At 42.4% G+C, this 24,447-nt stretch overlaps 1 protein-coding gene across 2 annotated transcripts in view; it reads right to left on the bottom strand.

Annotated features, from left to right (window-relative positions):
• Positions 1-9,083: 9,083 nt before the first annotated feature.
• The window catches only part of lrrc74b (leucine rich repeat containing 74B), a 44,019-nt gene continuing 28,655 nt past the window's right edge, over positions 9,084-24,447 (bottom strand). Inside the window, exons 11-13 of one of the 2 annotated variants that reach the window (XM_069932669.1) lie at positions 13,834-13,962; positions 10,985-11,070; positions 9,084-10,013 (exon numbers count right to left, since the gene is read on the bottom strand). In XM_069932669.1, the coding sequence (XP_069788770.1) occupies positions 9,983-10,013; positions 10,985-11,070; positions 13,834-13,962 (246 nt within the window). In that variant the 3' untranslated portion in view covers positions 9,084-9,982. Of the gene's footprint in view, positions 10,014-10,180; positions 10,299-10,984; positions 11,071-13,833; positions 13,963-24,447 lie in introns of those variants that run through there. The other variant, XM_069932668.1, reaches the window with a different exon arrangement.

Here is a 24,447-nt window from a genome sequence, read left to right as displayed (position 1 = left end):
TTAAGAGAGTGGCCTTTGTTATATATGAAGATTAAAATCTTTTCTGGGGGGGGGCTGGGTGGGGAAGAATTACAGTCACTGCGAAATCAGTTGACGCTTGCGAGTGTTTTTGCAAATCCAAATGGAGAGGGGAGATGTAGTTGCCCGACAAGGGACAAAGGGCAACTCAGGAAGGGGAGGGGATAGTGGGGTTAAAGGAATTTTAGATAGGAGAATAATGGAAATATTTTATGTTTTAGAAATGTTGTTTTATAATGTGTTTAAAAAAAAGCAGAAATGGATAAGAAGGAAAGGTTATGATGAGAAAACAGAAAGGAAAGATAAACAAAGTATGAAATGGCTATGTTGAACTATATGACTTTAAATATTAATGGAATACATAACCAAATCAAAAGGAAGAAACTGTTAAATTTACTGAAAAAAGAAAAAAATGATATAGCATTCATACAAGAGACACACTTAACTGAAGTGGAACACAAGAAATTAAAGAGAGATTGGATAGGACATGTAACAGCAGCATCATATAATTCAAAAGCTAGAGGAGTAGCTATATTAATCAGTAAAAATGTACCAATCAAAATAGAAGAGGAAATAATAGATCCAGCAGGGAGATATGTAATGATAAAATGTCAGATATATTTGGAGTTTTGGAATTTACTCAATGTATATTCACCTAATGAAGAAGATCAAAAATTTATGCAAGATATCTTTCTGAAGATAGCAGACACGCAAGGGAACATACTAATAGGAGGGGATTTCAACCTTAATTTGGATTCAAACATGGATAAAACTGGAAAAAAAATTAATAGAAAGAACAAAGTAACCAAATTTATAATTAAATCGATGCAAGAAATGCAACTTTTGGATATATGGAGGAAACAACACCCAAAGGAAAAGGAATATTCATATTATTCGGGTAGACATAAAACATACTCAAGAATAGACCTATTCCTGTTATCAGCTCACATGCAAAAGAGAGTTAGGAAAACGGAATATAAAGCTAGACTATTATCGGAACACTCACCCCTGTTATTGACAATAGAGTTAGAGGACATCCCACCAAGAATGTATAGATGGAGATTAAACTCCATGGTACTTAAAAGGCAGGATTTTAGAGAATTAATTCAACGACAAATGAAAATGTACTTGGAAATAAATACGAAATCAGTGAAAGATAAGTTTATACTATGGGACGCAATGAAAGCGATCATCAGAGGGCAAATAATAAGTTATGTAACTAAGATGAAGAAGGACTACAACCAGGAAACAGAACAGTTGGAAAGGGAAATAACAAATATAGAAAAAGAATTAGCAATGAAGGAAGACACAACTAAAAGAGAATTGGCAGATAAAAAAATAAAATATGAAACACTACAAACATATAAAGTGGAGAAGAACATAATGAAGACAAAACAGAAATATTATGAACTAGGAGAAAAAACGCACAAAATTCTAGCGTGGCAGCTTAAGACAGAACAAACTAAGAGAATGGTATTGGCATTAAGGAAAAAAGACAAACAAATCACATATAATCCAACGGAGATTAATGAAAACTTCAGAGAATTCTACGAACAACTATATCAAACTGAAAACGAAGGGAAAGAAGATAAAATAGATGAATTTTTAACTAAAATTGAACTACCGAAATTACAAACAGAGGAACAAAATAAATTAACAAAACCATTTAAAACAGAAGAAATACAGGAGATAATAAAAAAACTACCAAACAATAAAACACCAGGAGAGGATGGATTCCCAATAGAATTCTATAAAACATTTAAAGATTTATTAATTCCACCCCTTCTGGAAGTAATCAACCAGATTGATAAAACACAAAGCTTACCAGAGTCATGTAAAACAGCAATAATTACAGTAATACCAAAGACAGGGAAAGATCCACTTACACCAGTGTCATATAGACCAATATCTTTACTTAACACAGATTATAAGATAATAGCTAAACTATTAGCAAACAGATTAGCTGACTATGTACCAAAAATAGTAAATCTAGACCAAACTGGATTTATTAAAAAAAGACGAACAACAGACAATATCTGTAAACTTATTAACTTAATTCATGCAGTAGAAGGAAATAAAACTCCAACAGTAGCAGTTGCTTTAGACGCAGAAAAGGCCTTTGACAGAGTAGAATGGAATTATTTATTCAAACTACTACAAAAATTCATCTTACCAGAGAAATATATTAATTGGATTAAAGCATTATATAAGGGGCCATTGGCGAAAGTGACAGTAAATGGATATATATCAAAACAATTTAACTTAAGCAGATCAACAAGGCAGGGATGCCCACTATCTCCTTTATTGTTCGCATTAGCCATAGAACCACTAGCAGAACTGATAAGAACAGAAAATAAAATAAAAGGGATAAAAATAAAAGACAAGGAACATAAAATCAGTCTATTTGCAGATTACGTTATAATATACTTAGCAGAACCAGAAATATCAATAAAAGAATTACATAGGAAATTGAAGGAATATGGAGAAGTGTCGGGGTACAAGATTAACGCAAATAAAAGTGAAGCAATGCCAATGAATAATGCGGATTTCTCAAAATTTAAGAAAGAATCACCATTCAGATGGCAAACGCAAGCAATGCGATATCTAGGTGTACAAATAAATAAAAACCTCAGCCATCTATATAAACTCAATTATTATCCACCAATGAAAAAATTACAAGACGACCTAGAGCATTGGAAAGATTTACCACTAACACTGATAGGAAGGATAAACTATATTAAAATAAACATTTTCCCAAGGATACAATACCTATTTCAGACATTACCAATATGCTTAACAGAGAAATTTTTCAAGGATTTAAAAAAAATAATAAGGAAATTTTTATGGAAAGGGGGGAAACTGAGGATAGCACTAGATAAATTAACAGAATGGTATAAACAAGGAGGCTTACAACTACCAAACTTTAAAAATTATTATAGAGCCGCACAATTAAGATGCCTATCATATTTTTATCAAACAAGGGAAAAGCCAGATTGGACTAGATTAGAACTAGATAAAATGGGGAGAAGATACCTGAACATATATTATATAAATGGGATGAAAAATTGGTACAACGTAGGAATTCTCCGGTATTGCATCATCTGCTCAACATTTGGAAGAAGATTCATGTAGAAAGGAATAAAACAAATTACCAACTACCAAAACTAATACTGACGCAAAATCAGCTAATCCCTTTTACAATAGATGACCTTTCCTTTAGAGAATGGGAGAAAAAAGGGATCAAAAGAATAGAAAATTGTTTTTCGGGAAATAAACTATTATCCTTTGAACAATTGAAGGATAAATATAATATAACTTACGATACAATGTTGGCATACTACCAACTGAAATCCTACTTGAAGGACAAATTGGGAAACAGTCTGAGGTTACCAGAAGGAAGCAATTTTGAATATATGATTACAGACACAATGATAATCAAAAAATTTATAACAAACATGTATATTAAACTACAAGAAAAGGAGAACGAGGAAATAAATGGTAAAACCAAACAAAAATGGGAACAAGATCTAAGCATAAAGATAAAGAATGAAACATGGGAGAAACTATGCTCCGGAACCATGAGAAATACAATAAACACGAGGTTATGTATGATACAATATAACTGGATACACAGGCTATACATTACACCTCAAAAGTTAAATAAATGGGACCCAACAGTATCAGACAGATGTTTTTGCTGTAAAAAGGAAACGGGAACAACAGTTCATGAAATTTGGACATGTGAGAAAGTGAAAAGATTTTGGGAAGATCTAAACCAGATACTAAATAAAATCACAAAAAGCAATATACCAAAAAACCCAGAGATCTTCCTCCTAAGTAATATAAAAAACAAAGAATTTGGACTCGATTTGGATGGAGCACAAAAAAGATTTGTTATGATAGCCCTAGCTGTAGCAAAAAAATGTATTATGTCAACCTGGAAATTAGAAGATAACTTGAGAATACAACAATGGTATATATAAATAAATAAATGTATTCCATTAGAAAAAATAACATATAATTTAAGAAATAACATTACAATATTTGAACAAATATGGGAGCCATACATGAAACACAATAGAGAAAACCTACCGTGGACATCTACCACCTAAAATGACAGAAGGAGAAGATAATGAAAAGAACTGACTCAGCGGAATTTCTTGTTTATTTTTATTGAGTGACAACATTGTTTAATGGGTTTAATGTATCTTATATTCTGAACTTTAAATAAATGGGAGGGGAGGTGAGGGAGGGAGGGAGGGGAGGAGGGAAGGGGGGGAGAAAACGACACTGTATATACTTAAGAAGGAAAATGTATGTATCTTGATCAATATGGTTTATAGTGTGAAAAATAAAAAAATTAAAAAAAAAAGTCTGTGTATGATACAGCACTGAGTTTTGAAATGGCCAACCAAGGCTTGGATATTATACAAGAGGCACAGTACTTTTTAGGTGGTGAGAAAAGTAAACCGGCAAGAATGCTTCTGCTGCAGGAGGAGTAACCACAGTCCTGATAACTGTTATTTCAAAAGGGCCAAGTATCACCTACATGATAAAGAGGGACACATCAAGTCCAAATACCCAAGGAAAAGAGAAAGTAAAGAAAAGGAGGATTGCCCAAGGAAGAAAAGTCAGAAACTGAAATACAAAAAACAGTCACCAAAGTGAAAAACATCAGGGAGAATGACAAAAATTGGAAATCAGTAATTTTGGTTTACGTTAAAATTAACAATGAACCTGCTCGGATGAAGTTGGATACAGGGGCAGCTGTGTCCTTAATGCCAAAAGATCTCAAAGTAAAACTATTACCCAACCTAAAAAATGAAACAGTACGACATTGTGTTGAAGACAGTCACAGGGGAGAAAGTCAAAGTGTTATTTAGCTGCTCAATTGTGGGAGTAGAAGGAGCATAGAAGGGAAGTGAGTACACATAAATAAGGGAGGTAGTGAAATGGATTCAGCAGTGGTTGGATGGAAGGTGTCAGAGAGTAGTGGTAGAAAATTGTTTGTCCAATTGGAGGCCGGTGACTAGTGGAGTTCCTCAGGGTTCGGTCCTGGGTCCACTATTATTTGTTATATATATTAACGATCTGGATGTAGGGGTAGAAAATTGGATAAGCAAGTTTGCGGATGACACAAAGATTGGTGGTGTTGTGGACAGTGAGGTAGATTACCGTAGATTAAAAGGTGATTTAGGAAGGCTGGAGGTGTGGGCTGAGAAATAGCTGATGGAATTTAATACAGATAAATGTGAGGTGCAGCATTTTGGAAAGGCAAATTTAAATAGGTCATATACATTGAATGGTAGACAATTGAGGAGTGCAGAGCAACAAAGGGATTTAGGAGTTATGGTAAATAGTACCCTCAAGGATGATACTCAGGTAGATGGTGTGGTGAAGAAGGCATTTGGAATGTTGGCCTTCATAAATCGGAGTATTGAATTCAAGAGTAGGGAGGTTATGATGAAATTGTACAAGGCATTGGTGAGGCCAAATTTGGAGTACTGTGTACAGTTTTGGTCACCAAATTTTAGGAAAGATATAAACAAAATAGAGAGAGTGCAGAGAAGGTTCACGAGAATGTTGACAGGATTTCAGGGTCTGAGTTACAGGGAAAGGTTGTGCAGACTGGGGCTTTTTTCTCTGGAGCGTAGAAGATTGAGAGGGGACTTGATAGAGGTGTTTAAGATTTTAAAAGGGACAGACAGAGTAAATGTGGATAGGCTTTTTCAATTAAGAAAGGGGGAGATTCAAACTAGAGGACATGGTTTAAGATTGAAGGGGGAAAATTATAAGGGGAACATGAGGGGAAATTTCTTTATGCAGAGGGTGGTGGGGATGTGGAATGAGCTTCTGGCAGACGTGGTCGAGGCGGGATCATTGGTTACATTTAAGGAAAGACTGGATCGTTACATGGATAGGAGGGGACTAGAGGGGTATGGACCGGGTGCTGGTCAGTGGGACTAGGAGGGTGGGGATTTGCTACGGCATGGACTAGTAGGGCCGAACTGGCCTGTTCTGTGCTGTAAGTGGTTATATGGTTATATGGTTACATCCTTGAGGAGCACCGGTTTTGAATGTGATCATGGAGATGTTGTTAGTTATCTTCACTGATTGAAATCTGTTAGGAAGTCAAGGATCCAGATCCAAAGGGGAGCATTGAGGTCTAAATATAAAGTATACATTGAATATAAGGGACAGAAACTAAAAGGATTGCAACTCTACATCCTTGTCACAAAGGGACTCGCATTGTTTGGAGGAGAGTGGTTGTTGCACATCCAACTGGATTTGAAGGAAATTGGGACATTGATGAATGTAAATACTGAGGGTGGGCCGAAATCAAAACTGGAGTAAGTGCTTCAAAAGTATCAAACAGTTTTTGGAAAGGGCTAGGGAAAAATCCAAGGAGTCCAGGCCAAATTGCAATTGAAACCTGATGTCGAACCCAAGTTCTACAAGCCAAGCATGGTACCTTTTGCAATAAAAAAAAATTGAGTCAGAACTCAACTGAGTGGAAAACGAAGGAATCATTGATTGGACAGCTCCTTTCGAGCCAGTCAGAAAACCCAACAGTGAAATTTGAATTTGTGGTGATGATTAAAGTCACCATTAAACAAGCTCTGCAAGTACCTGAACATCCAGCTCCCGAGTGGAAGAATTACTTCAAGATCTGAATGATGGAAAAAAGTTCATGAAATTGGATTTATCACAAGTGTACCAGCAAGTCAAACTGGATTCTGAATCGAAAAAGTATGTGGAAAGCAATACTCACTTGGGATTGTTCACTTACCCTAGAATGCCATATGGAATATTATCAGCACCAGTGATGTTTCAAGTGGTTATGGAGAAATTATTGGATGGAATAAATGATGGATGCTACCTCGATGACATTATCATTACAGGTTGTGATGTCACAGATCATCTAACAATCCTGACTGCAACAAGTTAAATTTCATCTGTGCCAAGACAGATGCATATTTATGGTACCCTCAGTAATATATTTGCGATTTACAATTAACAGTAAAGGAGTCAGAATGGATAAGGTTGGCACCAAAACCATCTGCAGGGCACCTGGCCCATCAAATCCAGCTGAATTACAATCATTCTTGGGTTTGGTTAACCATTATCGAAAGCACATCCCCAACACATCAATGCTGTGCAACCCGCTTAACCAATTGTTTAAAAAAAAATCAGAATTGGTGCTGAAATAAAGAGACAAATAAAGTTTTCGATCATTTGAAGGAACTGCTGACCTCAAGTGATAAGATTCTCGTCCACTATGACCCAGATAAAGAAGTAAACCTAGCTGCTGATGCTTCGCCCGTAGGTTTAGGTGCTCTATTGTCACTGGTCACAGAAAAGGGAGAACAACCTGTGGCTTATGCTTCCTGCTCTTTGAAGGCTTGTGAATGTAATTATGCACAACTGGAAAAAGAAAGACTTGCCATAATTTTTGGTTTCATCTATACCTATATGGTAGAAGTTCACCTTAGTAACAGACTACAAACCACTGAGCTTAATTTTAGGCCCTAAAAGGGACATTCCGGTGCTAGTTGTGACAAGAATTCAAAGGTGGGCAATGGAGCTCGCTACATACGATTATGACACAGTCCGGCAAACCAGAACAGCCATGCTGATGCATTATTGCTCTTACCTTTGCCTGAGACTGAACAGAGAGAAAGGATGATTAACTGGATGGTGGAAGAGACAGCTATTAATCAGGAACAACTTCACCACTTACTGATTACAGCAAAAACTATCAGCAAAGAGGTACAGAAAGAAACTACACTGTCAAAGGTTCTATACTTCACCTTAAATGGGTGGCCTAAGATTGACACTATTTCTTCTGAACTAAAGGCTTATTATACCTGACACAATATCGATCGAAGAGAGGGAAAGGGCCTGTAGATGGAGTCCACAGAGGGAAGGGAAGTTTGCATTATATTCTGAGATACAGTCACTGCCTTCAGTAGCTTCCAATCTTGAGCAGAGCAGCTCCCGTATAATTTTCTGAAACATTCAGCAAGCATGCTTTCGGTGGTACACTCAAATAAGTTGTTGCAGAACAAGAGGTACATGACAGACCTTCTTTGTTTTCAGAGAAAATCAAGGGGCTGTGTGATTTCTTGACATTTCTTGAACATGCTTGTTCCAGGTCAGGTCATTGGAGATATTTATTCCAAGAACTTGAAGCTATCTACTCTTTTGACCAGCACCATCAATATGGATAGGGGTGTGGATTCTACTCCCACACCTGAAGTCAATGATCAGCCCCTTTGCCTGACTGATGTCAATCTTTGCACCATGCCATTAGTTTCAGTCTCTTCTGCATTCTGTCTCGTCATTATTTGATACCCACCCCACATCGGAGGTGTTGCTGGAAAATTTGAAGATGGAGTTGGAACAGTATTTAGCTGCTCAATTGTGGGAGTAGAGGGTGCATAGAAGGGAGGTGAGTACACATCCTTGAGGAGCGCCGGTTTTGAATGTGATCATGGAGATGTTGTTCATTATCTTCACTGATTGAAATCTGTTAGGAAGTCAAGGATCCAGATGCAGAGGGGAGCATTGAGGTCTAAATCCCTAAGTTTGGTAATAAATTTGCTGAGGACTATGCTGAGGCAGAGTTGAAGCCTATAAACAGCAGTATTCTAGGTGCTTTCCATGTGGAGAGCCAGGAAGATGGCATGTGCCATGGATCAAGGCCAGAAGGGAGGCTAGAGTTGATTTGAACTATGACCCGGCCTCACAAACCACTTCATGAAGGTAAATGTCAAAGCCATTGGTTGCTGATTCTCGCTTTAGGTGGCTAAATGGAATAGCTTAAAACTGTGGTCCTCAACATTTTTCCCCCTCCCCCCCCCCCCCCCCCCTCACATATCACCTTAAGTAATTCCTTACTAACCTCAGAGCACCTATGGCACGAGTGGAGAAAAAAAAAGGGTCAGGAACCACTGCCTTAAAAGCTCTCTGACTTACTCTCTCGGTCAACATTTAGAAAGTGAATGCTGAAACAGGCACAACTTTCTACAACAAATTTATGATTGAATTAATTCTAGTCTTGATTCAAATAAGGACATTTAATATCAAATCGTTTATAAATTTGTTCAATACACAGAAATAAAGACATTATAGACAGGAAGAATTCTTCCAGATGAATAACAATGGATCTCCTAAGTTCACACACAGCTTTTAAAGATCTTAATAGCCACAATAAAACATTTGAAACATGGCACAGTGAATCATAATGTCAAAACAAACATTCTCAGTCTAGGTGAAAGTGGAATTCATTTTGCTAACTCTATTTTCAGAAGCCAATTTTAAAGTTAAGGTGGGGGAAGAGCAAGAGGGTGCATTGTAGATATTAGAAGCATTTGGTATCTTTTCCAAGTCTCCTTAAGGAAGGATGGTCAATGACTGCATTGATAGTCAATCATAGTGTGACCAGACAAGTCCAATCTTGTTTTAACCTGTGATTGCCAAACAAAATGTTTTTTTGTCTTAAGGCAAGATTGTACCCTAAATGTTTCTATAAGCTGAGAGCAAATAGCTCAGCAGAGAAGAGTTGCCTGGGGCCACTAGCACTGGAGAAAAAAGGACTTGCAACATCTATTGTGGATAGTTTTGCTTTATCTAAGCCAGGGCTTTCTGATACAAGGTTATTGGAGGAGATGTGTAATTAAACTTTCTGTGCAGACAATATTAAAAATATTCAATTTCAGTGAATTTTAAAACTTGCATATCTGAAGTGAAGCCTCATTTTCTCATTTCTATGTATGCAAGTGGTGTGTTGGGGGAGCAAGAGTGTTTAAAAGCTAAAGCTGCTGCTAAACACAGGTAGTGTCAGCTCCAGCAATGATAAAGACTGGAGCTGCAATACCAAAGTTAAAGATTTCAAGACTCCTCTAGTTCCAATGAAATTCTTTTTGGCATCAAGTTAAGATTGACTTCACTTGGAATGAGATTAGTTGCAGAGCAGCAATTCTTTCAATGTACTGAAATAAAAAGGAAAAGTATCAACATTACTAGTAGTACAGTACATTTCTGATTATCCAAAAACCACTTCACAGAAATTCTCAGATATCTGAAACTATTTTTCGGTGACAACATGACGTCACAAGTTGAAAAAAATTTCACCTGAAATGCTCATGGTCAGGCAGCACTGAGGAGATTGTTCTCATTTCAGGCAACTCCCTCCACACTCTCTCTCCATTTCATTTTTTTTTACCCTCCACTGTTCTTGATTCTCTGCTGTCCCCAGAGTCAGTATCAGCACAAATCTAATCGGGGTGGGGGGGGGGGGGGGGGAATGCAAGGTGCATTAAGGTAACCTCAGGGGGGGGCACTGATTTTTCAGCAGTGTTGGACCGGGGGGTGGGGGGGGGGTGACGGCAGCAGCATTGAAATGGGGCTGAGGAGTTGCAACGGGAAGAGTGGGGACCTCAGGCTCCAGGGCAGGTTTAGTGACAGCGGTGGGGAGGTGTCGGCGACTGCAGACGGCAAATCCAAATATTCTGTGATGCTACTGGGCTGCTTAAAGCCATTTCTCAATTATCCAAAAAATGCAGTTAACTGATATAAATCTGGTCCTGAGCGTTTTGGATAATCGGAATTGTACTGTATTAGACAATAAAGATCCAAGATATAATGCTTTGAATGCCATAACACAGGAGTGTCCAACCTTTTAATTGAGATATACAGCACAGTAACAGGGCATTTCGGCCCATGAGTACGTACAGGGGGTGTAGGTTAATTGGGCGGCACGGACTCATAGGGCCAAATTGATCTGTTACAGTGTATTATGTCGAAATTAAAAAAATTAAAATTAAAAGGAGTAGCCCATGTGGCCCATTAAATCTGCTTCATCATTAAATAAAATTATGGCAGACCTGGATTCATGATTTTTAAAATCATGGATATCAGGATTCATGATTTCTAAGATTCTACCAAGTTATGTATTTTTTACCTGAAATCAATCTCGCCATCACTTCCTTTGTCTAATAAATCCATCAGCTTTTGCTGTTCAACATCATTTAAAGGGACTCTAGCATTCTGAAACAGTTCAAAATGGTCAGAAGACAAATGGTTAAACTTCAATGAGATAAACAGATCTCATTCCATTCTGTTGTGCTTTATACCATGTGAAGACTCATGACGAAGGAGATGGTTGCCAAAGTTGCACAATGTGTTGCAGATAAACTGTTGAAACACACACAATTATAGCAACATCCAATTTATAAATCATACGAACAAGAAATTATAGTTGGAGTTCAGGGGTGGATTATGCTCTTCCTTCTCGAGGGAAATCAGGGATGAGAATAAATGCTGAATTGCTGACAATGCCCAGATCTTGAGGAAATAGTTGAATTTGTCACACAAGTCTAATTTCATGAGAGACAAGTAAGGTGCTGAATGGGACAGTTTACTTTGAGTTCAAGGCCTAGTTCTCAGTTGAAGAAGTGAGAACAGTGGAACACTGGAGAGGAAATTGAACCAAGGTTTCTTTGCACAATGAATACTGGAATTTAATTAATTAGAGTGTAAATTGAAAATAATGTTAATATCTATTTTCTCTTTGGTCTGGCTTGTGAATGATCAGTTTACAAGCTCTGTGAATGTATTATGCTCTGCTGGTGAACTAAATGCACCTCAATTTTGCATGTTTCAGCTTTTATTTACAGCAGGAACAATATTTCGAAGAGTTATACAGTTTCCAAAACGTACTTGGTGTGAAAAATTTGAAGAGTAGCTGTTATTTAACTAAAGATTAAAAGGAAACATTCAATGTAATTCTGGTCTACCTCGATTAAATCAAAATATAAGCAATAATCATGTTGGCAATGGAGTTTGTATGGCTGAACCTAAGAAAGTGATTCTGGCTTCTCGTGTGCTTAACAGTTTATTTATAATGCAGCAGAGCCAGCACTGATTATAGCATAAACATCAAGGTGCAGTGGGTGCAACTGTCATTCTGAAGCAAGAGGAAATAAGCTAAAGTCATATCTCACTGCCGTCAGTTCAAAAAGCTGCGCAGTCCTTTGTTTGAGGCTATGTTGGTCTTAACAGATAAATATGAAAAGGTCCCATAAATTGGTTTCAAACTAGAATGGAATTATCACGAGTGAGGTAGCAGGCATTTATATTTCAATCAACATCACTAAACTACTGTAGGTATTCTAACCATTATTCTTGTAACTTGTTTGCAAATTGGCTGCGGTGCTTCCTGTAGTATCACAAATCCTCTAATGAAAGTGGGTTTAAATACTAGGATAGGGTTTCCCCAGGTTACAGATGACATCAGTTATGGAAATACTTTATGCAAATTTTCCCTATTGAACTAATGTGTGCAAATAAGATTTCTATGAAAACAAACCTGTCTTGGGAGTTTAAAATAATATTGAAAAATGTATGCTGAAAATGTCTATACTTGGTAAACAAACAAGCGTTTCAACTGTAGCATGGTTAAAAAGGAAGCGACTTGGAATTTCATTGTGTTTGCTAGCATTTCACTTCATTTGCGTCGAGTCACTGCGGTGACTCGATGCAAATGAGAACATCTTGGTTGTTATTTCCCTTAACGGTTTCCAATGCAGATGAATTCTCATAAGTTTTCACAGTTCTCAGAGAGGGAACCCTGATATAACATGGGAAGGGCCAGTACTATAGGAGCATCTTCACCAGAAGCACAGCAGCAGTTCGAGTGGTGGCTGATTATCACCTTCTCGAGGGCAACAAATGCAGCTTACCCAAATCACCAAACAATAAATATACAAAGGGCTGCACAGTTAGTGCATGTAATTACAATGCCAGCAACCAGGGTTTGAAGCCAATGCTGTTTGTGAGAGGTTTGTCTGTTCTTCCTGTGACCTGTGTGGATTTGCTCTGGATGCTCCGGTTTCCTCCCACAGTACAAAGAAGCATGAGGTTAGTAGGTTAATTGGTCACACGGTATAATTGACAGCACAGGCTCATGGGCCAGAAGGGCCCATCACTGGGCTGTATCTCTAAATTAAAAAAAAAATTACATGAGTGACTACATTTAATTTGTTAAATTTTGTTGGCTGTAAATCACTTTGGAATGTTCTGGGCTTCAAGTGTTTTCTTTGAGATACCAGGCAGGATGTAGATCTGATAATCTGGTCATTTTTCCAATTGTTTTCAGGTGTCCTTATTTGCAAGGTTTCACATACATTTCTTCAGTGCAATAGGAGTCCTTTTCCTGGAGATGTGCAAGCATGAACGTAGAAAAGTGCAACACAGGATCAGGCCCATGTCTGTGCGACCATGACGCTAATCTAACCAATCTCATCTGCCTGCACTAAATGCCCCTTAGACATTGGACAAATAATCCCAGATAGGGTGATTTCATGGTTGCAATTTCCATATGCCATTAAAGCCATCAATTTCACAAAGTCCATTAAGTAGTGAAAAGGGATGATGTGGTACAAAATTTATCAGTGGCTGAGATTTTAGAGTGTACATATTTTGCCATTTATGTTACTTGGGTTTCTCAATTTAACTTCTGTGCAGTAAATAAAGATGTTAACAATTCACAGCTAAGAATGATAAGCACTTTGAGGGAAAATACTGATTTAAAATTCTTAAGTGTTACGAGATAAAGTCGGGCTGAGAAGGGGATTCATACAAGCTTTTTGCAAGGCCACGGAGAAGCGATTTCTCAGTGCACAAGACATTCAAGGTAAAGTATCACAAATTTCAGCCAATCTGCATATTCTGCTATTACTTTGGATTCTTAATTAAGATCTTTTCTTGGAGTGTTTCTTCAGGCAGCCTTCAATGTAGTGATTTACTGACCTTCAGCCCCTCCTGGAATTTATGGAGTCTGATACGCCTGTTCGCCTGCAAATCAAATGCATCCAAGAAATCCTCCAACTGCAGGTGATTCTCCTTCATGTATTCCTTCAATTTAGTCAGGGGATCAGCCTGTGAAAAGGACTCAGTTAATCAGCATTGACAGAAAAGTGTAAATTTCATCCATACCCAATTATGGTTGGACATTTATTCTCAGATGTTCATTTTGTCTTTTTTTTTTAATTTCTTGTCAATTGTCTCCCCTTAATTATTTCACTCTTTACCCCAAAAGATCAACCCTCTTTCTCTTACCAAGATGCTGCTTGACCTGCTAACTCCTTTCAGCATTTTCTCTCCTGCACTACCTGGGAGCCAATTGGAGATCGACTTGTAGGATCTATACATTAGTGTCAATATTACCCATATTGGTAGTAATCAAGCCTCCAAGACTGAAGACTGCAAGTTTACCAGTAAGTCTGTGGTGCGCTGTTAGCCAGATTCAGACACACACAAGGTAAAGACTACAACAGGCTTTAATCCACAAAGACTTCCACAGAGACAGGCTTGCAGTAGCTGTAGCAACTCTGAGTGAGCTTCGGGAGGCCGGCGCAGGCTTATATCCTGGAGGGTGATTGACACTCGACTGGGTGGGGCTTGATCCCTTCAGGCTGATTGGTTGACAGCCGGCCATGTGTTGTCCTGTCCCCTTACACTCCTGCAGGTACAGAGGTTGCCCCCTGCAGTAGGCCGGCAGTGTACTCCTGCAGGTACAGGTGTTGACCCCTCCAGGAGGCCGGTGGTGTTCCACCACATTCACCCCCTTCTTTAAAATTGTCCCAGGGGGCGGGGGTGGGGCGCAGTAACAAGGAATCATACCCACTATACACATACAAAATTTACAGGTTGAGGCGGTCCAGCGGCCGCTGGGGTCTCTGTGACCATCATAGGACTGGCTCCTGGTCACTGGTCGGAGGGAAAGTGAGGGGGCTGGCGGCAGGGGTCTGTGTAACTGGTGTGGTGCCGCGCGCGTGGAGGGGTGCCCGGGGGAGCTGGGGTCGACACATGAGGGTCGTATTGGATGAGTGGGGGGGCAGGTTCATTTCCCAGGGCTGAAGCGGACCCCTGGTGGTCAAGGATGTCCTGCATGCCCCATAGCTGCCTGGGGACAGGGATGTATGCCTGGTCAGCATCATCCTGGGTTGGAGGATGGCGTGGTTTGGTGGGTGCTCCTGGCGGTGCCAGGTCCCTGGTTGAGATGGTGTCCTCCCTGCCACTGCCGAACCTAACGGAGGCGTAGTTGTGGTTTGCATGTAGGAGGAAGAGCTACTCGTCCAGGACTTCGGCCTTGTGTGTCCATATGTGCTTATGCAGGAGCATCGGTCCCAGGGATGTGAGCCATGCTGGGAGGGACATTCCAGTCACTGACTTCCTGGGGAATGAGAACAGACGTTCATGAGGGGTATTCGTTGGTAGCCGTGCACAGCAGCGACCGAATGGCATGGAGCGCCTCGGGGAGGGTGTCCTGCCAGTTCTCCATGGCCCACCCTTTTGACCTGAGAGCCAGGAGGGCCGCCTTCCAGACCACCCCATTTTTGTGTTCCACTTGCCCATTGCCTCTCAGGTTATAGCTTGTTGTGCGACTGGTCGCGATTCCCCTCGCCATCAGGTACTGGTGCACCTCGTCACTCATGAAACTAGACCCCCGGTCACTGTGGATGAAAGCGGGGTAACCAAACATGTTGAAGATCTGCCCCAGGGCCCTGATGACGGTGACAGGGCAAGGAATAGTGTTTGAAAGGGAAGCATGAGTACTCGTCCACTACCGTGAGGAAGTAGATGTTATGGTTCGTGAAAGGCAGGGGCCCTTTGAAGTCCATACTGAGACGCTTGAAAGACCGAGTAACCTTTACAACATGGCCTGGGGCTGGCAGAAGAAATAGGGTTTACACTCCGTGCAGACCCGACAAGCCTAAGTCATGTCCGGGACTTAATGAAGTGAAAGGGAGGCCCAAGCGATTGTGGAAGCAGTCCGGCACTGGCGCCACTACCTGGAAGCGGTCCGCCACTGGCGCCACTACCTGATCCGGGACTTAATAACCTGGTGACACCCGGTTGGCAATGCCTGCAGCCTGTCGTCGTGCACAGAAGCACAGGTTCGAGAGAGGGCATTGGGAGAGTCATTAAACTTCCCAGGGCGGTACTGGATGTCAAAGCTGTAGGTTGTTAGCTCGACTCTCCAGCGCAGGATTTTGTCATTCTTGATCTTACTCTTGTGGGTAGTGTTAAACATCAACGCCACAGCCCGCTGGCCCGTGTGGAGGGTGAATCTCCTGCCGGCCAGGTAGTGGCACCAGTGGCGGACCGCTTCCACAATTGCCTGGGCCTCCTTTTCAATGGCAGAATGGCCTAGCTTGGAGCCGTGGAGAGTCCTAGAGAAGAAAGCAACGGGCGCCCTCCTTGGTTGAGGGTAGCGGAGAGGGCTACCTCGGAGGCATCGCTCTCCACCTGGAAAGGGGAGTCCACATCCATGTCCTGCCTGATGCGGATTAAGGCTGCCTGCGCCTCGGGTGGGAGGGGAAAAGTTGTAGCTTGGGCCAGTGGGTGGACCTTGACCGAGAAGCGAGGGACCCACTGTGAAAAGGCCAAGGCACCTGTGGAGGGCCTTTAGTGTTGGGTGGGGGGGGGGGAGGTGGGGAAAGAGGTAACTCCATTAATGGACGCATCCTTTCTGGATCTGGGCCGACGACTCCATGGACCACGATGTACCCCAGGATGGTGAGGTGGGTGGTGCTAAACACACACTTCTCCTTGTTAGTGAGGTTCAGCTCCCTGGCCATCTGGAGTTATTTCTCCAGGTTAGCATCGTGGTCCTGCTGGTCACAGCCGCAGATAGTGACGTTATCCAGATACGGGAACATCGCCTTCAGCTTGTGCCAGTCTACCATGCGATCCATCTCCCGCTGGAAAACAGAGACCCTGTTCGTGACCCCAAAGGGAACTCGGAGGAACTGGTACAGGTGCCCGTCCACCTCAAAGGCGATGGAGGGCTTGTCCTTCAGGTGGATGTGGATTTGGTGATTTGCCAACTTCAGATCAGTCGTGAAGAAAACCCGGTAGCAGGCTATCTCATTGACCATGTCAGCGATCCTCGGCAGGGGGTAGGCGTCCAGCTGGGTGTACTGGTTAATGGTCTGGCTGTAATCCACGACCATCCTCGGCTTACTTCCCCCTTTGACCATCAGGACTTGGGCTCTCCAAGGGCTGTTACTGGGCTCTATGACACCTTCCACCAGGAGTCGCCGCACCTCCACTTTGATGAAGTCTCTGTCTGCGGTGCAATAGCACCTACTTCTGGCAGCGTCGGCTTGCAGCCTATCACAAGATGTGGAAGAGCGCCAGTGGGGTAATGCGCAGTGTGGAGAGGCTACAGGTTGGCCAGGGTTGGTAAGTTGACGTGCTGTGTAACGTGAGTGGAGGTTGGGGCCCCCTGAAGGCAAGGGTGACACTCTGCAGGTGGCACTGGAAATCTAGGCCCAGGAGGACTAGGGTGCAGAGTTTGGGCACGACCAGGAGCATGAACCCTGTGTAAGTCTCCCCTCCCACAGTTATATCGGCCGAGCAGCACCCAAGGGTACAAACGGTCTTATCCTTGGCAGCGAGGGCGATCAGGCAGGTGGTGAGGTGGACTTTTAATCTCAGGGAGTGGGCCACGCTCGGGTGAATGAAGCTCTCAGTGCTGCCACTGTTGAACAGGCACTTCGTTACCTGCCTGTTGACTTGCACATCTATCATAGAGCGCCCGAGGTAGTGAGAGATGTCCCTGGTCAGCGTGATGGCGGTCAGGACTGTCTCGGAGTCTGAGTCATCGCTCTCTGGTTGTGCGCAGCGATTTATGGCATCCGGAGGCGTGGGAAATGTCGATAGGGTGGCCTGGTCATTGCCCGTGTTGACCATGTTGACATTGGTCGTGGGGTGCGGCATGCAGTAGCTGATGGCATCAGAGGTGTGGGGAGCGTCAGTAGGGCAGCCAGCTCATCACCCGTGTTGACCACGTCGACATCGGTTGTGGGGTGCGGCGTGCAGCAGCCATTGGCACCCGGAGGCATGGGGAGCGTCGGTAGGGTGGTCTGGTCACCGCCCGTGTTGTCCACGTCATTCTCAACGTCGTCAGGGGCACTCTGTGTCAGCCGCTGCCTGGCCCCAGATGGTGGCGGCACGTGGGGGCCCACTGTGTGGCTGGCCTCCTTCCCCAGCCGTGTTCGTTGCACTGGGGGAAGTGACATTATCGTGGCCGGCAGCAGTGACGTCATTACATCAGCTGGAAGTGATGTTGCTGTAGTTCTCGGCGAGCGGCGTTGGCGAGGGCGGGGGCTGGTCTAGGTGCTTGCGGCACGCTGCGACAGTCGTTGGTGGGGCCGTATGTTGCACCATCGAGGTCAGGGAAGGCAGAAGTCGTAGCGGGGAGAATGGCGCGCGCATGTGGAGGGGTCGCAGGGGAGGTTATAGAGGGCCGCTGAGCTGCTGGCTGGTTTTGAGAGGCGCACTTTACCGAAATGGCCTTTCTTGCCTCATCAGGAACAATACTGGTTCCTAGCCGGGCAGTTTCGGCGCGATTGTCGGTCTGACCCACACCAGGACCCACAGTACCTACAGGGGCGCAGGGCGCCTGCCGCATCGACGTTTTCCTCCCCAGCTCGGTCTGGGGTTGCAGCTGCAGTGTGAGAGGGCCATGAGGGAGCCTGGGGGAACCTGGAATTGAACGCTTCGATGTGCAGGGCTGCCGCTTCCAGGGTTTGGACCACTTCCACTGTCTTGGTTAGGGCGTAGATATTGTCTTCCAGCAGCTTCTGCCGGATGGCCCTCGACCGTAGCCCTCGGATGAAGGCGTCCCGGATCAGTCTCTTGACCTCCTCTGCACCTACCCCGGGTTCAGCCAGACACAGTTGGGCTAACTCTCCCAGGTGTCCCAGGTAAGACTCAGCCGTCTCCCTGGGTTGCTGGGCTCGGGTGTTCAGGAGGTACCTTGCACAGACCGCATTCATGGGGGGCTTGTACAAGTTCACGAGAGTGTCCATTGCATTCTTGTACATGGCGACTCAGCATTGACCGGAGTAAGACCAACCTCTTCCGATCTGAGTCCAAGATGCCGCCTTCGTGTGCCTCGATGACTGCCTCATCTGCGTGCTGCCAGATCTCGAAGCGTGTCTAGGCTTCTGGGTGGCGTGCGTTGACTACAAGGCTCCCTGTGCTCAGGAGTTTTTCCATGGCAGTCGTGGGAAAATTTTGTGGATTAAATTGTGGTGCGCTGTTAGCCAGAATCAGGCACACACAAGGTAAAGACTGTACAACAGGCTTTAATCCATAAAGACTTCCATATAGCCAGGCTGGCTGTAGCTGCAATAACTCTGAGGGAGCTTCAGGAGGCCGGCGCAGGCTTATATCCCGGAGGGTGATTGACACCCGACAGGGTGGGGCTTGATCCCTTCAGGCTGACTGATTGACAGCCAGCAAAGTGTTGTCCTGTCCCCTTACACTCCTGCAGGTACAGGTGTTGCAGTAGGCCGGTGGTGTATCACCACAAAGTTTCACTCCAAACACTCAAGCACAAACCTCTAGGCTGACACTCCAGTGCAATGCTGTGAGAGTGCAACACTGATAATGTCTGCCTTGAAATGAGATGTTAAATTGAGGCCTGTTTCCAGGTTTAGTCCAAAGAATTAGGGTCAGCCTCTTAAATCATATAAATTTACTCACTGACATGAGAGTTTGCCGAGTGGAATTTAGCTGATGGGTTTAGACATGGTAATTCAGTGGTATTAGAGATATGAATTCAAATCCAGTCATGGCAGCTGGGAAGTTTAAAATTCAAGTAAATTAAGACATTTGAAATTTTAAAAAGTTTCCATATGAGTGATCATTAAACTACAGTACAACTCCAATTATCTGAAATTGGATTATCCGAAATCCTCAGTTATCTAAAAATTTTTTGGACCCAGAAGTGATGTCTGTTTAGCTTTGAAAAATTATTTTTGGATAATTGAGGATTTCAGAAAAATCAGAAATCCTCATTTATCCAAAAAGTTTTGAAGCTGAAATTATGTAATTTATCATCCAAAAAATTTTGGATAACTGAGGATATCTGAATCTATCAAAAATCCTCAGTTATCCAAAATTTTTCAGACCCCAACTGATGTCACAGATTGAAAAAAATTTGGAATTTTGGAAAAACCTCTTGGTAGAATTTTAAGTTTTTGGTGTTGGAATTATCTTATTTGGTTTTTTTTTAAGTGAGAATTAAACAGTATTTTATGTTTTAAAAGCCTTTCCTTATTGCTTCTTGTTATTGTTTAAACACTGTTACAAGTGATTTGCAGTTGCTACTGGGCTGTTTAAAAAAAAAGACCAGTTATCCAAAAATAGCATTTATCTGAAATAGGCCCAGTCCTGACCATTTCAGAGTTGTGCTGTACTAGGTTGCTGTAAAAACCAGTCTTGTTCATCTACATCTTCCAGGGAAGGAAATTTGTCACCCTAGTACTTGTTGAGATCTAGGAGAGAGCACTATGAATAGGATTGACACTGAACTTCCCTCTCATTCGAGGAGCAATTTGGGTGAACATTAAATGCTGGCATTACCAGTAATGTTTCTGTACAATGAATAAATTAATAAAAGAATTTGGGAATGCACAGTGAGTGCAGCGGATAGTACCACACTTTTGGAGTACCAGTGACCTAGGTTTGAATCTGGCGCGGTCTGTAAGGAGTATGTGCCTTCTCCCCGTGTCTGCATGGATTTCCTCAGAGTGCTCCAGTTTCCTCCCACTGTTCAAAACATATGGGCTTGTAGGTTAATTGAGGTATTTGGACAGCATGGGTTCATGAGTTGGAAGGGCCTGTAACTACAATGCTTGTCTAAAAATTAAAAAGAAAATTCCAAGACTTTATTGACCATTAAGTGGTTTGGAAAATCTTGAGGGTGTGAAAGTTATTGGATAACTTGTAGCCTTTTTCTAAATTTTTTTTTTGCTAGTTTTGCTGGTTTTCACGTGCACACCATCCTCAAAATGTATGCATTTTAGAAGGAGAGGAAAAAAAATTCTTCAATAGAAATCCATTGACATGAGCCTCAGGTCAGTGAAACAGGACATTCTTGTTTGGATATCCCATTTGTGAAAGGAAGAAAAAACCTTGTTGCTTCATTAAAGATAAGGAGCTCTAATGTTTTCTATGAACTTGAACATTACGTAAGCAGATGGTAGAAAATTGGACAGACACTTGTAAGATACAAATCTGTAAATGCTGCAAAGCAATCCTGGGCTAGGGATCACCAAATGCCATTGGCAGATTGACAAGTATATTTGGGAATATGCAATGCTGTTATTCATGAAGATACTTTAGTTCAGATTACCAAAACTTTCTGCTTTCAATTCATTGGACTGAAGAATAGGTAACAGCATTTAAATGTTACTAAAAACATATAAAAACATACTGTTAGAGCTATTGGGGAAAGTTTAAACTAGTTTGGCAAGGGGATGGGAACCAGAATCTGAGGGCAGAGAATAGAGCAGAAGATGGAAAGGATGATGCAATGTGTTGTGGGTTTGTGAGGAAGGAAAGACAGCAGAGGAAGCATAAATGCAGTTAGTTGGAGGGTTTGAAATGTACTTATTTCAATGCAAGGAGCATCAGGAGTAAAGGAGATAAACAGAGCATGAATCAATACATGGAATTACGATATTGTGGCCATTAGAAACATGGCTGATGCAGGTACTGAGGTTTAGATGTTTTAAAAGGGATAGAATGGGGGTTAAAAGAGGGAGAGTATCATGACTGGTCAGTGAAAGTATCACAGCTGCAAAGAGAGAGGATGCTGTGGAGGGAGCACCTACTGAGTTAGTGTGATTGGAAATCAGAAATAGGAAGGGAGCAATTACTGTATTGAGTGTACTTTTTATGCCCCCAAATAGCCCTTAGGACACTGAGGGACAGATAAGTAAACTGATTTTAGAATGATGCAGAAATAACAGGGTTGTTGTTATGGGCGACTTCAACTTCCCAAATATTGAATGGCATCTCCTGACTGCAGGAGAGATAGATGAGACAGAATTTGTCAGGTGTATCCAAAGAGGATTGCTGACACAGAATATAGATTAGCTGACTAGAGGAGAGGCCATACTGAATGCATAAACCTGGCCAGGTGACAGACCTCTCGGTGGGGGAGCATTTTGGTGATAGTGACAACTCCCTGAGCTTTAGCGCTCCGAATCATGGGTCCTCTACCGGCATCACCTACGGCTCCTAGAACGCTTCCACCAGCGTTGTCTCCGCTCCATCCTCAACATCCATTGGAGCGCTTTCATCCCTAACGTCGAAGTACTCAAGATGGCAGAGGTCGACAGCATCGAATCAACGCTGCTGAAGATCCAGCTGCGCTGGATGGGTCACGTCTCCAGAATGGAGGACCATCGCCTTCCCAAGATCGTGTTATATGGCGAGCTCTCCACTGGCCACCGTGACAGAGGTGCACCAAAGATAAGGTACAAGGACTGCCTAAAGAAATCTCTTGGTGCCTGCCACATTGACCACCGCCAGTGGGCTGATATCGCCTCAAACCGTGCATCTTGGCGCCTCACAGTTTGGCGGGCAGCAACCTCCTTTGAAGAAGACCGCAGAGCCCACCTCACTGACAAAAGGCAAAGGAGGAAAAACCCAACACCCAACCCCAACCAACCAATTTTCCCCTGCAGCCGCTGCAACCGTCTCTGCCTGTCCCGCATCGGACTTGTCAGCCACAAACGAGCCTGCAGCTGACGTGGACTTTTACCCCCTCCATAAATCTTCGTCCGCGAAGCCAAGCCAAAGAAGAAGAAGAAGAATAAGGATAAAAGTAAACAAAATGATAAAGGGTTTAATTGACAAAAGCTAATTATGATGGGATGAAGCAGGAACTAGGGAGAGTATATTAGGAATAGACGATCTCCAGAGAAAGCACAGAAGTAATGTGGAGGATGTTTAGGGATGACCTGTGTGGGTTCTAGATTGGTTTGTCCCACTGAGACAGGGAAAAGGGAGCCTTGGTTGACAAAACAGGTGAGACAGAGAGTTAAGTGGAAGGAGGAAGAATACATTAGATTTAGGAATCAAAATACAGGAAGGACTCATGAGAATTATATGGTAGCCAGGAAGGAACAAGGACTTGGGAAAGCTCAAAGGGGGCATGAGAAGGTCTTGGCAAGTAAGATTAAGGAAAGCTCTCAGGCGTTCTATGCTTACGTGAAGAACAGCAAGATGACAAGAGTAAAGGTAGGGCTGCTTAAGGATAAAGGAAGCATCATGAGCCTGGAGGTGGAGGAGGTTGGAGAGGTACTAAATTAATACTTAGCTTCAGCATGACCAAAGAGAAGGATCTTCATCAAGGTGAGGTCAGAATAGAACAAACCTATATGCTAGACCAGGTTGATATTAAGAAAGAGGAAATGCTAGATCTTCCTAATAAAATTAAAAATTAAAAAAATTTAAATAAGGTTTGATAACTCCTCGAAACCAGACAAGATATATCTAAATTTGCTATGGGAAGGGAAGAAAGAAAGAAGAGGATAGCAATGGAAGGAAATACTCCACACTTGGAGTATTGTGTTCATTTCTGGTCACTTCATTATTGGAAGGGTGTGGAAGCTATGGAAAGGGTGCAGAAGAGATTTACCAGGATGTTGCCTTGATTGGAAAAAACTCTTATGAGACAAGGTTAGTGGAGGTGGGACTTTTCTCTTTGGAGCATAGAAGGATGAGAAGAGATTTAATAGAGATCTACAAAATTATGAGAGGCATAGATAAGGGAGACAGCCAGAGCCTGTTTCCCAGGGCAGAAATAACAAACACTAGAGGGCATATGTACAAAGTGAAGGGAGGGAAGTTTAAGGGAGACATCAAGGGTGTTTTTTTTTTAAAATCCAAAAAGTTGTGAGTGCCTGGAATGTCTTGCCAGGAATGGTGGAGGAGGTTGGAATATTAGGGGGCATTTAAGAGACTCTTAGAAAGGCACATGGATGGAGGAAAAGTGGAGGGTTTTGGGGTAGGGAGGGTTTAGTACTTTTTTTTAAAAAAAGAATTTATTAGTTGATACAACATCAAGGGCTGAAAGGCCTGTAGTGTGCTGTAGTGTTCTATGTTCCAAGTGTGAGGTGCTGCATTTTGGTAGGTTAAACTTGAAGGCAGAGTACATAGTTAATGTTAGAATACTTAACAGTGTGGAATAACAGAAGGACCTTGGGGTCAAATCCATAGGTCTCTTAATGTTGTCGCGCAGGTTGATAGATCAGTTAATAAGGCCTCTGGAATGCTAGGCTTCATTAGTCAGGGGATTGAGTTCAGGTGTTGAGAGGTAATGTTGCAGCTCTATAAATCTCTGGTGAAACTACACTTAGAATATGGTGTTCAGTTCTGGTCACCTCATTACAGCAAAGATGTGGAAACAATGGAGAGGGAGCAGGGGAGATTGACCAGGCTGTTCCCTGGATTGGAAAATATGTCTTATGAGGCAAGGTTAGCTTTCTCTTCGGAGCAAAGAAGAATGAGAGGTCATTTAATAGAGGTCTACAGATTATGAGAGGCATAGAT

The sequence above is a fragment of the Narcine bancroftii genome, chromosome 4, assembly GCF_036971445.1.
Source record: "Narcine bancroftii isolate sNarBan1 chromosome 4, sNarBan1.hap1, whole genome shotgun sequence".
Classification (NCBI taxonomy): domain Eukaryota; kingdom Metazoa; phylum Chordata; class Chondrichthyes; order Torpediniformes; family Narcinidae; genus Narcine; species Narcine bancroftii.
This window is presented reverse-complemented; position numbering and strand designations above follow the sequence as displayed.